Source organism: Pterocles gutturalis, unplaced genomic scaffold (genome assembly GCF_000699245.1).
Source record: "Pterocles gutturalis isolate BGI_N339 unplaced genomic scaffold, ASM69924v1 scaffold15550, whole genome shotgun sequence".
Classification (NCBI taxonomy): Eukaryota; Metazoa; Chordata; class Aves; order Pterocliformes; family Pteroclidae; genus Pterocles; species Pterocles gutturalis.
Genome location: NW_010138513.1, coordinates 1 through 14434, shown reverse-complemented (window position 1 = coordinate 14434; position 14434 = coordinate 1). Strand labels below are relative to the sequence as shown.

General features: G+C 40.7%; 1 protein-coding gene across 1 annotated transcript in view; it reads right to left on the bottom strand.

Moving 5' to 3' along the window:
• UBXN7 (UBX domain protein 7) overlaps positions 1 to 12199 on the bottom strand; it is a gene marked incomplete at its 5' end in the record, with an annotated part of 21744 nt that extends 9545 nt beyond the window's left edge. The window contains 4 exons of the mRNA XM_010083033.1: positions 5396 to 5508; positions 7320 to 7385; positions 9966 to 10033; positions 12039 to 12199. Of these exons, the coding sequence (XP_010081335.1) occupies positions 5396 to 5508; positions 7320 to 7385; positions 9966 to 10033; positions 12039 to 12199 (408 nt within the window). The remainder of the gene's footprint in view (positions 1 to 5395; positions 5509 to 7319; positions 7386 to 9965; positions 10034 to 12038) is intronic.
• Between the last annotated feature and the right edge of the window lie 2235 nt (positions 12200 to 14434).

Here is a 14434-nt window from a genome sequence, read left to right as displayed (position 1 = left end):
GAAAGACTGGAACTAACATATGAACTCCCTCTCCTTTAAAAAAAAAAAAAAAAAAAGTATTTATAAGTGTGTTCACCATCCTGCTGGTAATGCATTTAACAGCCAATTCAAGGATTTAGGATGTTATGTAAGATTTTGCTGTTGTGGGCAATATTTTGTTAGCCAAAACAAAGTTTTTCCTTTTAAAATTAATTTTAGCCAGTGCACTTTCAAGTAGTCTATCAAAATAACCTATCCGATATGTGACAGACAGACACATGAACTCCACACACTTAGCTTCACAAACTGAAGAATCTCAGTCTACACAATCTACCTGCATGGCCAAGTGACCGGCAGAGCCAATTTCTCTTCTATTCAAAGAAAAAAAAAAAAAAAAAAAAAGTAGAAGAGTCCTGCTCTCGCAAGGGACCTCACACTAACCACTTACCGCTAACATTACAGTGTCAGAATCCAGTATTTGGCCTCTAGGAGAGAAAAGTGGGGCAGGTGACATCTAAGTAACTAGTAAGGGTCTTAAATATAGTCATTATGCTTTTATTTAAAAGATTTGTTTTAAGCTAACTGTGGATGTTGAGAACTAATTCTAGGAAATTAGTTTAAGATGAGGCCTAGAGGTACTGCCCAAGATTAAAGGGAACGTAAATCCTCATGTTATTTGAGTCAACTGGATTGCCCTAGTCCTGTGTTCTAATGCAATCCAAATTGAATTAAAAGAAAAACTAAAACATACAACTAGAAAGCTGGAAAATGCATCTCACTCTTCTACACTTACTTTGCATATTTTCCAATATTAATTAAAAGCTGGCTCTACCTCTCCTCCATCCAGCTAAGGTCCTCAAAAGGATGCAAGCAGGAAATTCCATACAGAACATTTGCAAAGATGGGTTTTCACCTGTAAAGCAGGTATAGCTTTTGAAACTACTTTTAACTTCCTCCTTAAAACAACAGGCTTCTCATTTAACATTTAAAAGGACACTATTGAATTGCCACCATCTCACACACACACAACTTTGCTCTTGCACAGCTACTGTTTGTTGTTGTGGTTTTTTTTTTCCCCTGGGGGGGGGGCAGAGGTGGGTGGAATGAGAAGAGTGTAGGGGGAAGAAACACTGTGGGTTTGGAGATTTTATTGGTGGGTCATTTTGCCAAGTGACACAATGAACAAGGGAAGGCTTAAGAGGTGGCTTGCATATCTCAAAAGCAATGTCTGATGGCTTTAGTTCAAGCATCAGCTGCCCCCCATTTCTCCTCCTCCTTCAAGGTATAAAGGCCAGCACCAGGCACTTAGAGAGCAACAGACAGGGGAAGTACAGAACAACCACTCCCTGCAAGCCTCTCTGTTCAAGCTGTCAGCAACCAGCAGAGTAAGAACTGTCAGAGACATAGCTAGTGGATTTCAGACACAACAGGCCAGATGTAAAAACCAAACCAAAACCAATCTGCCTTAAGTTTACCTTTCCCTTTTCTACCCATTCATATTTTTTATCGCTATGACAACACAGAGCAACAGACCAGCAATCTGGTTAGCCAAGAAGTCTTGTTTTACATGTTTTACACGCAGTACTGGATCTCACAGGATAACCTCTAGCTCTTGCATTACTAAAAATAGCATGCTTTCCTCTCATTTGACTTTTCTGAACCACGTACAGTTTATAAAATTTTGTGGTGGCTCTTCCTTGCTCAGCTTTGTTGAAATGAACTGCTCCTTTATGTCAGCGGAGAGAAACAAGGAAGCAGCAGAGCCAGCATCTTGTGACCTTCTAGACATCTGCTAATCAAGCATGATTCAGTTTGGCAGATAACAGGTGACAAAGTTAGAGCACGAGATAATCTAATGAGAAATACCCTGTCTGTGCTAGATTTACACTTCTTGCGGGGGCCAGCGCAGGCCAGGGTGTACACCCTTCATCAACCAGCCATTCCTGTGCCAAAGGTGCAGGCTGTGCTCCGGCAAACGGCCAGTCTAGAAACACCGCCTGAGTACAACTCTAGATCAGCTTCCAAACTATTGCTGCTTGCTACATACAAAGAAAAGAAAAAAATATCAGCTGTAAAGCAGGGAGCAGACAGAAAAGGGTTAACTTGTAAAATGAGGAAATTTCATATAGACAGACTTGAAGCTGCAACATTCACGGACACTTCACAGAAGTGCTGAAATCCTAATGGGTGTTAAGCACAGAACTGCAGGCATCAGAACTTTCTCCTCCCTAAACAAGAAGCGTAAACTGGGTCATTTGATGTGTGCCCCCACAAATTAAACCATCTCACATCATCTGCATGAACAGGTGAACACCTGCAATTCTTGAAAGCAGTCATTAGAACAAAACCATGCTGTTCTTTAAATAAAATACATGCTTTGTGTTTATTATACTCTAGTGATTTATTCCTAGCAGATTCCACATTAAGCAGAGAACTCTGAAGCTTAAAGCTCAATATTGCAGTAAGGAAATGACAGTTAAAAATCCCTTGTGCAATGTTAGCTGACTCTTAACAGCCTAATCACATAACCATGCAACGCTCCTCGAACACAGACTTCTTAATGACACTATGTATTTAAACTCTGAAAGTTTCTCTGAAATTTTCTAGTAGGAAAAAAAAGGCAGTTCAGGTTAACATCTCACTGGCGCATCATTCGTTTGCCTCTGGTTTATATAGCCCCGTTCCCCCAGCCACTAGGTAACTAGCGGCTCAGCCACCATGTTCAAAAGGCCTGCAGGATTAAAATAGAGTCTTTTACAGATTTTCTGGATCCAGACTTTTTCACCACATTTCTATGGTGTAATTAAGTTGACTGCACACTTAACTTTACAAGTATAGTGATCACAAGCTGTTCCACAGGTGAAGGCCATTGCTTTTTCACAGATTGCAAGTTAAAAAGAAAAAAATCATGTCACTCAACACTTGATAATTTCTCTTCAAGGAAAGTTCTCACCTAGTCTTAAAAGCCAGTTAAAATTACATGGTAACTTTTTGCACCTTACTGGTAATAAAGTTTCTTTGTAATTGAAGAAAAATTGGTTTCTTGGGGAAAACCAAAGATAACTAAATCTACTTACTATCAAAATCAACCTCAGAGTACCCAAAGAGGAGAAACAAAAGATAAGCAAGAAAGATACATGAAAACCTGAGTAAGACCAGATGCCACCACTCTTGCTAAATTGGAGTAAAGTCATAAATCCTAAATGATTTCATGATAAATGTACAGAGCACAATAGTGGCAGAATGTTATTGCGCACCCCTCCAGAGGTTAGGATACACCACACAGCAATAACAACAAGAAAATCCCTCTTAGATTAACACTAAACTACAAGAGCATCAAAATGACAGTATTTAGTCTTTGGTACTTTGGAATGTGATAAACATCTCTGATTTATGATATAGTTTATATATATTTATCTAAGCATGCAGAGAAGGAAGAAGCTAACAGCAGCTTGCTAGAGATGAATTTTGGGAGACTCTGGTCACTGGATTCACAGGAGGCTCCAGGCTCAAGCAGTACAGCAGTCTACAGTCATAAAAGGTAAAATGGAAGGGATAACGGCCAAACAAATTGAGAAGCTGAAGATTTTTATTGCAATGAAGTTGCGGACCATCAGTTTGAAATTAAGGGTGTCCCATGGGACACGGAACTGTACCAGAACACAAACAGGTGAATACCGATACCAGAAAGTGTACACGTCTGTGAGTTGCCGCAAAGAACAGGACAAGGTGGATACAAACCACTCCCACCCCCCATTCTTGGTTCATTGTTGGGGTTTTTGGGGTTTGTTTTTGTTTGTTTGTTTTCCAAGACTGAATAAGAATGCAGAGACTTTAGGACAATCAAATATATCAATCAGTTACTTCATCCTCTGGAACTACTTTTGACTGCAGCAGATGCCACAATCAACATTGCTGAAGTCCTGATATGTTTTCAGCAAGGCACGAAGAAAGACGTGTTTTCAGCAAGCACACATCTCAAATTCCACAGCAGAGGTCCGAAGGCACTCGCTGACTGTACATGTTCCAGTCTGGAGCAGCACTGGCTGTTTTCACGGGAATTCCCTTTACTGTTGCCTTTCACGATGCATTAGCTTGGTTCACAAACAGCTCTGAACCACAGGCCCCATAGGTATCATCAGCTGGAGGATCTGACACTATTTTATTTGAAGTAAACCCTAAACCACATATCACAAGGCAGGGGACGCCTCAGCACCAACTACTTCAGTCTGCTCATCTGCTTCTTCTGCACCAAGCGACTTGCTGAGACAGACCCAGCTATTCATCCTTTCCAACCTGGAATTTCGTTAGAAGATTAAATGTACGGAGGGCATTGTCAGAACACAGGAATTAGTGACAAGCCAGCTGATCCCTGGTGATTTGGGAAGCATAAAAAGAGAGGTGAGGCCAACAGGATGAGAGCTGGAGACTCAGTAAAGGCACGAAATGTTTCTCCAAAAATTCTCCAGCAGTGCTCCAGTATTTATGCATTGCCACAGAGGCAAATGTGAAAAGAAAGGAAATAATACTTTTGTTCAGCTCACAGAGCCAGTGTTCCAGAACTGTTTGCAGCATCTGTATTGCACCATTTCATCATTAGCTTGCATTCTCACAAAATATTTTAATAATAATAATAATAATAATAAATCTCAGCTGCTTAAAGATGACCAGGTGGCAGTTCAGTAGCAACTGCAACTTCTGAAGAATATCTAGAACTTATGGACTCAAAAAATAAAAATACATACCAACTTGCATATTCTCTAATCATTAGTTAAGTCACTGATCCACATCATAACAACATATGGCTAGATCCACACATGCCTACACGGACAGAAAAGGTGACACCTGAAATTATTTAAAGCTAACAGTCCCCTTCTCAGGCAGACCATCTCTTGGATACTTTTTCCATCACCACCAGATGCAAAAGACAACTGCTGTGATTTTATAGAAGAGCAAGACCTCTACTAAAGTCGTGCCTTCATGATAAAGCCACACTCAAATTAACTCAGGTGTCAGAAACTGCTTAGCCGTGTTAACATAACTCCACCTGAGCTTCTTAGCAGGGCTGTGCTGCAAACTATACAGCCCCTTGGGAAGTACTTGCTCACCTATCAAAAGCAATCTTACTTCAGCTTTTTCTGTATCGTGCTATACAGAGATACCCCAAGGGATGCAATGATTCCATTTGGACCAGCCTCCTTTGTGCACTAAAGTCTTTCACCAAGTGTGATTTGCCACACTGACATTGAAACATAAACAATGTGGTCTATCATCGTTAAGTCCTCAACATTTCCATATGCAGTCCATCAAATTTTTATCCCTCTGTGGTCCTTTGTAACTTTATGATCATCTGATAAATGGATCTGTACACACAGCTTAACAAGGCTTCCAAACTGCACCAAAATTTCAAACTTACCGTTTCAAAGCTGCCTTTGTGCATCAGATCAATGGGAGGCCTGAAGAGGTCTGCTAGAGTAGTGAGTTTCTTATCTACTGCCCCTCCATTTCGTAGCTCCTGTTCCTGTCGAACTGCACAGCCCCAAGAGGAAAGGAAGCTGAGTTAGACAAAATACTCCCAAGATGGATTTATCATCAGCTATACACCCGTACACAAAAGTTGGCACCAGAGTCACAAGGTTAGACCACATCTAACAAGATTAGCTGCTACCTAAGGTAAGAACCCTGCTTGCCCAGCTTTCTCAAGCTGGATTGTAGCATCATAACTTTTACTTGGAACAGTTCTATTCTAGTGTTTCTATTTCTTGACTGTAAGGCAATCCCACAGAAAATAAAAATCCAGCCTTAGCTTACAGGGACAAACATCTTTGGATGTTTATATTAAACATAAATCAACTCGGGATACCACTGTCCCTCTCAAGTGAATGGGTTTTCAGACTTGTTTATCGCCAAGTACCACACTTGGAACAGCTTTTTTTTAGTGGTTTCAATTCAAAATAATACAGAACATATTTCCTACATACACATGATCATATACAATAAAGGGAAATCACAGCAATTGCTTACCTAAAAATGCAGTGATGGAACTTATTTTATAGAACCAAGTCAGTTGAAATGGGAATAACTATCCCACAACCAAAAACTTTCCAGTAGTGAAAGGAGCTGTCAACAGCCCACAGTGCACAAACCATTTTCGAGCAGACATTGGATCGCCACAACGAAAAAAGCATCCCTGTGGAGCAGGCCTAGGAGCCAGGAAATAATCCTGACTTTCACGGCCATTTTCAGATAGCCAGACAGTGATATTAATCTATAAAGTTTTACCAAAAAGCATGATAAAGTTTCATCGTAAACCCTCACAACAGTTTTACATATTGTGCATCTCCAAATGTCTTATAACACAGTGGAGGTGTTGAGAAAAAATGTAAGGGTATGATGGCTCTGTAAATGGTGTATTTTAATTTACACAGCTGCCAGTGACTTTAGTACTTGACAAGTTCAGTATTACTGGAAAACCCTGATAAAACCTGTCAGGGGAAATAAAGTAATTATGAATGCTTATTTTCAGTTCAGCATCCAGCAGCATCTAACTACATGGGAACGTGGTCCACGGTTAGACCTCCTAAACACTGCAGCAACATCAGCGATAACCGCGCAACAGCTCGAACTCAGCTGTGAAATATCTGGTGTTCTGTTGCCAAAGAATCCTATTCTATAAATCTTAATGGCTTAAATAACAGGCACCGCTTTGTCACTTAGAGATTCTGCATATGAACAGATAGACAGCGATAAACAGCAATTAAATTCATGACATCCTTGTGTGCAGCCACGGAAGAAGCCTCAGCCCTACTCAAATCTAATTCAAGTGCCAGCATGACCACTGGCTAGCCAAGAAAACTTCAGTGGATTAACTTAATTCCTGTGTGGGTGTCAGATTCTCCCCCTTTCCAACTCCTCTAGAGTAGAAAAATGGGGTTTTTTTTGAGAGTTATCAAGAAAATATCTGTCATACGAAAGCAGACAGAATATAATCTGTTTGCAGATTTTACTTATGTAACACAGGCAAGTGTTTAGACCAGCATCTTCACTCCCTGCTTCCTATGTCCTGTACTCAGTACTTTCCCTTCAGCCACCCCAGAACAACAAACTAACAACCTTCACTGTACCACAAACGTGGAAGAGACATGCGAGAAAAAGGTACTGACACTACAAAAACGAACAGGCTAATAATGTTATTAAAAGCCCTCTTCTGCTGTACAGTAGGCAATTTAAAAAACAGTCAACAACTAAAAACTGTCATAGACTACAAGGAAATCTATTTTTCAACCTTACTTGCATTTAAAAAAGTAGAACTTCTAGCTTACTGATCCATAGACACTTACTGGTTTCTGTTTGAAAATCCCGAAAGCCATCAAATATTGAGCGCGCAGGTCTGCGTCTTTTGGGAGCTTAGGGGAAAAAAAAAAAAAAGTCTTTCAATAATTATTCCAAAAGTATGCTATCAAAATAATTACATGTTAGTACTTTCCATCACATGTGTGGGACAACGGAATAGCAACCCAAAGCATGAATGACGTGGGAGCAAGGTCATTAGGAAGGGCTGGAGAAGAATGGGAGAATGGCAATAGGTAATCTGTAAGATCCATTTCCTAACACATCCTCCCTCCAGTAAAACATACCCAGAAGTAAAACATATATCAACAATACACCAAAGTTTAATGTTAGCCCTTCCTGATGGGCTCGCCCAGGCGCATCAGCATGTAGAGGAAGTGCTGTCACAGCATCAACTTACCACAATTCCAGTCAAGATTTTTACAAAAGGCTTTCAAACAGATTAAAAACTTTAAAAGATTAAACCCTGTGGGAGAATATTTTCTTTATTAGGAAACACACTTTTTTTTTTCCCCACAATGCATTTCTAATCTCTTATCCAGATCCTATCCCAACTTCTTGTCTGGAATGGCAACAGTCAAGCTCTCCTGCTGCATGCCGTGTCACTGTCTGCAAGGAAACCTTCAAAACAGATCATGTACAGCTGGGCAGAGACAGTGGCCCAGGCAGATAACTGGAATAGTGCCTAAAAGTGCCACTGAAGTCCTACGGTACAGCACAACCACTGTACTTCAGATGCAAAACAAAACTGCCTGCTGAAACTTAGTCCAACAATTTATCTGCATTACTTTTCACAGAAAGTAGTACAATTTTAAGATAGAACTTTCAAGCCTAATTGTTACAAGACATGATAAATGATAAACAAATTAAACAGTAATATAAATACAATGTATGCCCACCAAAAACTTGTAAAAAGAAAAATAATTTACAGTGAGAAAGCACAACACCCACACAGGTCACAAAACAAACAAACCTCCAAAATATTATTTTAGAGACCTTTCTGGTTTTCCACCCACAGTGCATGCAGCATCTTTCTTCTTTCACCTTGTGCCACACCAAGGGCAAAGAACAGTACACAGTTCTTGTTCCTTGCATTCTTCTTGTACAGAGTACCAAGGACAGAATCAGTGTATCCCATTCAGAATATCACGGAAAAAGAAAGTAAGCCTGAACAAGGAACATGCCTGTGAATAATGCCTCTAACTCCAGTAACACCTCTTTCACCTCTAAAAGCTAAGGCACACACAGATCACCTCGGTAGGGCAGTCAGTAACAGTGCACCTAAGATCAGTGTGTCACAGGCGAGTAGAACAGGACCAAGAACTAGGGTCAGCAGAGCTTACTCCTGCACTTCTTAGATTCTTGAACCCATAGAAGTCTACAGACCTTAGTCAAAAACTCTGTTGGGCCACAAAGCGAGCCAGAAGAATAAGCTGGTGTAGTGTCTTCAGAGAGCCTTCAGCAGAGCATCTTCCTCTGGAATCACCTCACAGCTTGTGCAACCTGGCTAAAGACCTCTCTGATGTTGAAAAAGTGGATCAGTGGAAAATCAGTTCCAGGGTAAACCTGAAGCTTGGCCTCCTTCTCCTTTCTAGCATAAGGGAACTAAACAATAGAAAAGAGCATTTCCTATGGGTATGAGACCACTTGGAAGATGAGCACCTGAATGCCTTTCCTCGATAAAACAGGCAAGACACTCAAGTCACTTGACATGGCAAAAGCCAGCCAGCCAGAAATGGCCTGGTCAACATGAGAAGGACAGAGCCTCACAAGGCTAGAGGAAGTAAGCACAAAAAGAGAGAGCCTTAGATCTCCACACAGACACAGACACTATATAAAATGAGAGGATAATGCACCAGGTAATCCAGTCCTGCTACAGAAGTTCCACCTCTGTGCTGCTGTAGAAGAGCCACTAAGGAAAGATGGTTTGAGATTGAGGTTTTGAGATCCAGAACATTGTGTGTATTACATGAGTACTAAACAGTGTTTTAGGCGAGTGCCCAAAAGAAAACAGCATTTCCATCACCTGCTTCCTTAGAGCAAAAAAATGTTTCAAAAGCTTCAGAAAACAAACAAGAATACTAGCTTCATGGTGCAGTTTAAAGAGCAGATTAAACTCCTAAATGAGAAAGGGAGAAAATTATGAGTAATCATGCAGTTCAGCCCTTCTTTCTATCATCTGCCTGAGAAGCACGCATTTGTCCTCTTCATTTTCATTTGTCAGTCAAAGCTCAACCTTTTATCCCGCCACCTTGAACACTTTCCCTGCAGTATCAGATGGTTCTGAACCCCCAGAACGCAGACGTACACTTGTCATAGCTAATTGGCTGTTGCCTCACAAAGTCTCGTGGAACTGGAGTTGGCAAATTGGTACCACTGGGAATGCAGAATCTCTCATGTGCGAGGTCTTCAATAACACTTGTGTATTTCCAAGTATGCAATCATGTTACAAGGCAGTGGAGTTGCAGCAGAAAAAAAAAAAAAACCAACCCAAACAAAAACAAACAAGAACCGATAAACATACATACAATGCTTTCTTCATATTCAGCAAGTTCTGGTTTTCTTTTGTCACTCAGCTCATCACAAGGTAAAGAAAACAAAACAAAAAACCCCATAAAATAAGAACATAAGCCTACCTCCAAACAAGGGCTCAGGCTCTACTAAAATTTCTTGTTTTTGAGGAATTGGAGCTCGTACTTCATCCCTATCAAAGGAGAAGGAAAAAAAAAAAAAAGATTATAATATTCGAAGTCCTATACAAACCACATCCCATTCTGTTCCAAAGGTTCCTGGAACTTGAACCAGCTAAGGATGCTGCTGTACTGTTGCACAGACTCAAGAGATTTGAGGTCAACAGGAACCGCAAGAGACCACCCATTCCCACTCAGGACACTGAAGTAGGACTTAGTACACTCTGCATTGAGATCTGGCATAGATGACTGTTCTAAGTCTCGACAGAAGTTTATACAGACCCCCGGGTGACCAGATCCCAGGCTTTGTCAATCTACTATTCAAACATTTTTTTTCTTCTTTAGTAACTGTCTTAAAACTTGTAAAAGTTTCTTGAAACTTAGCAAAGGGTACTAATTAATCTGCTTGCCACCTCCCCTGACTATCTACATAGAGGGAAAAAATATTATCTTCTTTATAACAAGCTTTCTTCTGTTGGAAGACTTTTTGCTTCCGCCTGAAACTCACAGCCCTCTCTTCTCCAGAGGAAGGAAAACAAGACCGCCAAAATGGCCATTTCCCCCCATTTCTAAAGCAATTCTTTGCTTACATAGCTGGGCACCCTCACATATCAACAGCTTAGGTATGCTTGCAGAGACTGCTAGATTATCTGAAATTATGACTAGGAGAGGAGAGGAAAGGAAAGGAAATCACAAGGGCTCTGAAACAGCATCACTTACGTGGTGTGGTCACCCGGCCCATGGATCTATGCAAAGAAGAGCATGGCCTCACCCAAGGAAATCCATTGCTCTATCCTGCCTATGAACTACTCCTGAAGTGCCCTCTCCCCTCAGATACTTTGAAGCTGTAAAGTTTGTGGCTCTTGGCCCTGCAGGTTTTAAAAATTAATTCATAATGTCAGCAAGAGGCACTAACCTTGCTATTAACCTCCACATCTTTGACTGCTGTTGTGAAGCTAGTTATTCTCCATTTTGCATTTGCATATTTATTGTTCTCTCTTCCTAGAATAACACTGAGCTGACCAGCACCTGGAGGGTGTCAACTATCAAAAAAGAAGTATTCCAATAAAAACTGGAATCTTAAAGTCAAGTCACTGATGTGCCAGAAGTTGCCTAGAAATAAGAACTCTAACACCTATAGAGAGAGAGTGCTAACTTCATTACCTGTCAAAGGTTTGAGCAGGAAGGCACTTGATATCAACTATAAAGGGTAGTACTAAAACAGTTGTTTACATTTATACATGTGCTTCAAAAGTATAAGTGGCAAGAACTTTCTTTAAAAGTTAGTTGTCTTTTTCCTGAAGCCTTTCATAGAAATGAAAGCCTGTCTAGGTTTAACTCAGAACATGTAATGAAACTGACTTATACCAATTAGCTTCCACTCCAAATGTCCCATTTATCACAAGCAGACACATGAACAGGCAGCACTGAAAGACTCTCTGCTACGCTCAAGTGGAACAACTCTTTCTTTTATTGGCATCTGATGTGTGAGCCACTGATGCAGATTTTGTAGCTGTTTATTCCTTTGCATACTAGTGTACACAAATCTAGCCTTCCCAGTGACAAATCTGGTTACACTTAACACAACAAAACCCTTACCAATTGGACTAAGGTCACTACATTTATAAGAAAAAAACAACAGAACTCTCTAACGGCCAAATTAACTTTAAGTAAGGTTGCTGGAGCAATTTAAAAGGAAGAATCTCTTACTGTGGGATCCCTACTTTAATGTCTTGAGCTCTGTTTGCAAAAAACAGTATGCATAAGCTACAGAAAACTCCTGAAGCACGTGCAGGAGAGACTAACTTACATTAGTCTACATACCAACTTAAGTGCTAAGAACTTATTTACCCAGAATGATACCAGAGCAATCAATTTAACAAGATCATAAAAGAAGCAAGTATTACAGTGAGTTGACAGCAGGTTAGAAGTGACAGTTGTTTTATTTGTTCTGCCTTACCCTATTCAGTTTTTAAGACAGACTACTCATTCGTACTGACACGTTCAGTAGGTACATACTCAGTGTGCGGTCGAACAGCAGACACTCCTGCAGAACTGGTGCTAGGCTCCTCTGCTATGCCTCCACCATCGAGAAACATGGTGACAGCCATCTCCAGGTTGTTGTTGCATGCTTCAAGCATATGCTTTCCCACACTTTCACTGGCACCTGTAATGCCAAACAAAAATTAAAGCACTATTCAGAAAGCATTTTGATTGGAAGCGCTAGCAACAGCTAACCGGCAAGCTTTCTCTCTCAAAACATTAATAATCAGAAAGAACAGTTAATCAATCGCCATTTATCTCCAAAGGACAACTATGAAATGAGACGAACACATGTATCTCACGGGGGAAGGGAATGTCTGCATACAGGACACCCAGACTTCTTCCTTCCATCAAGAGAAAACTTAGTGGAAGCCATCTCGGGGGTTTTAGCATGGTTTTCCTTTTTTTCTAGAGGTCAGACTTTTTCCTGGTACAATTTTTCAAACACTAGTAGGCATACACAAAAAAAAAAATGAAAACCTGACCTAACATTTTAAGAAGGAAAATACTAGACACAAGTAGCCTCTACCTCCCAACCTCTCCTCAAAAGTCATACCATCAATAGAAGCACCTCGTCAGTGGAAGCTCTCCTGCACCCAACCCTTTAAATGTCTACATAGCACAGCATCTGTTTCTGTAAGTGGTGGACTGCCAAAGAGTTTATTTTCATATGGGAAGGCTGGTAGAGAGGAAGAGTGCCAAAATGCAGCTGAACCAGTTTGGGAGTAGTTTTTGGATCTGTAGTAAATCTTACCAGGTTCACTACAAGTCACCAAAATGAAAAACACACTTTCCCCAGCATCAGAATCACAGATAACATCAGTCTGGGCAAAACATATTTGGACATTTCTCAGATTTTCTGGGAAAGATTAGAGAAGCTCTAGTTTGAACAGACTAATAGAGAGAAATCAGTCCTAAATGACCTACATCACTACATTAAATCATGGAGAAAGTCAAACTGACTGAGGCAACTGGCTTTCCAAAAAGCCTACCTGCCATGACAAGTGCACTCAGATGGCAGCCAGCTGTATTTTAAGACCTTCATCGAGGTGGAGAAAGTGCAAAGTGAAAACTAGTGACATCTCAAAAAAATTACATGAGAGCTTCAAGCTCACATTCTTCAAACAAACTGCTCTTTGGCATTTCCAGCTCATTTCAATGCCAACTGTAGCAATTAAACAATACCAGTATAGTTTGGAATATGCACACCACCCCACAACCTCACCGCACAGTCATGCAAAGTCATTCATTTAGAAGAATTGGAAGAAAAAATATATTCAACCCTCTGCTATCTAAAGAGATACCAACACAGAAAGTGCTTGCACTGATTCTTCACCATTCCTAAGGAAACTGCCATTGTATGAACATTTTCAGTGCTTGCACTGGCAAACAGAAAATACTAAATACTTGTGAAGTCTCAAAGAAAGTTTCAAAGAGATCCCATAATTTTGTTGGCAAAGATACACAGGAGCTACATTCTCTTAGCAATACTTTTCTGGATGGGAGCACCAAAGAAACACAACTCGGCCATCTGGATAAGAGAAAAAAGATCAAAGACTATTTCTGCTCATTCCTCACTATCACCTACGCTAGAATCAAATCGCTGCAGAGTATTCAATTAACTCAAAGTTGCAAGCTGCTGACACAAACCACTGAGGGTGTGTGCTTCTGAGCACCTGTCAAATCACACCAGGATCAGCAAGACAAGCTCCACCACAACATGCTCTTAGATACAACCATAAATTTTGTTAAAGTGGAAAAACAAAACTTCAAAACTCTAATAGCGGATGGATGAGGCCCAGAGGTTCTTTTTTCTTCCTTTTTGAAAGCGTAAGAGGGGTGCTCTTCCGTTTACAATAACCCATCCGTATAAGCACAAAAAGCTGTCAGGAAGAGCAAACTAGCATGACTCCGCCTTTCCTGGATAGTTTTTCAGCAAATATCTCAGACACTACTGAAAAGAAAACACAAGGCACACACAGGCACATGCAATAAAGAAAATGTATTTCCTCTCTGTTCTTTTTATTTAGAGAGTTAATTCTAAAAGGCTTCTTAAAGGACAGTTGAGGGATGAATAATTTCCCCGTGCACCCTCCCGGCAGGTTCGGGGTGTCCCAAACACCCTCAACATCCCTGCTCAGGACCTCAGGGCATCCCAGCCCAAGCCCAAGGGACACAACCTGAAAGCGGCTGGAGTAACTGAATTAGAAGCCGTTTCACTTCTAGCAACTAAGAAGGCAAAGATGTTTGTTGAACACTCCTGCAGCATTCCATACCTCACGCTATAAGCAGGGGGGAACGGCACTGAAGCAGATTAAATACAAAGTGGGTCAAGCGCTCAAACCAACACCAGCTAAAGCAGGAATTCTCCC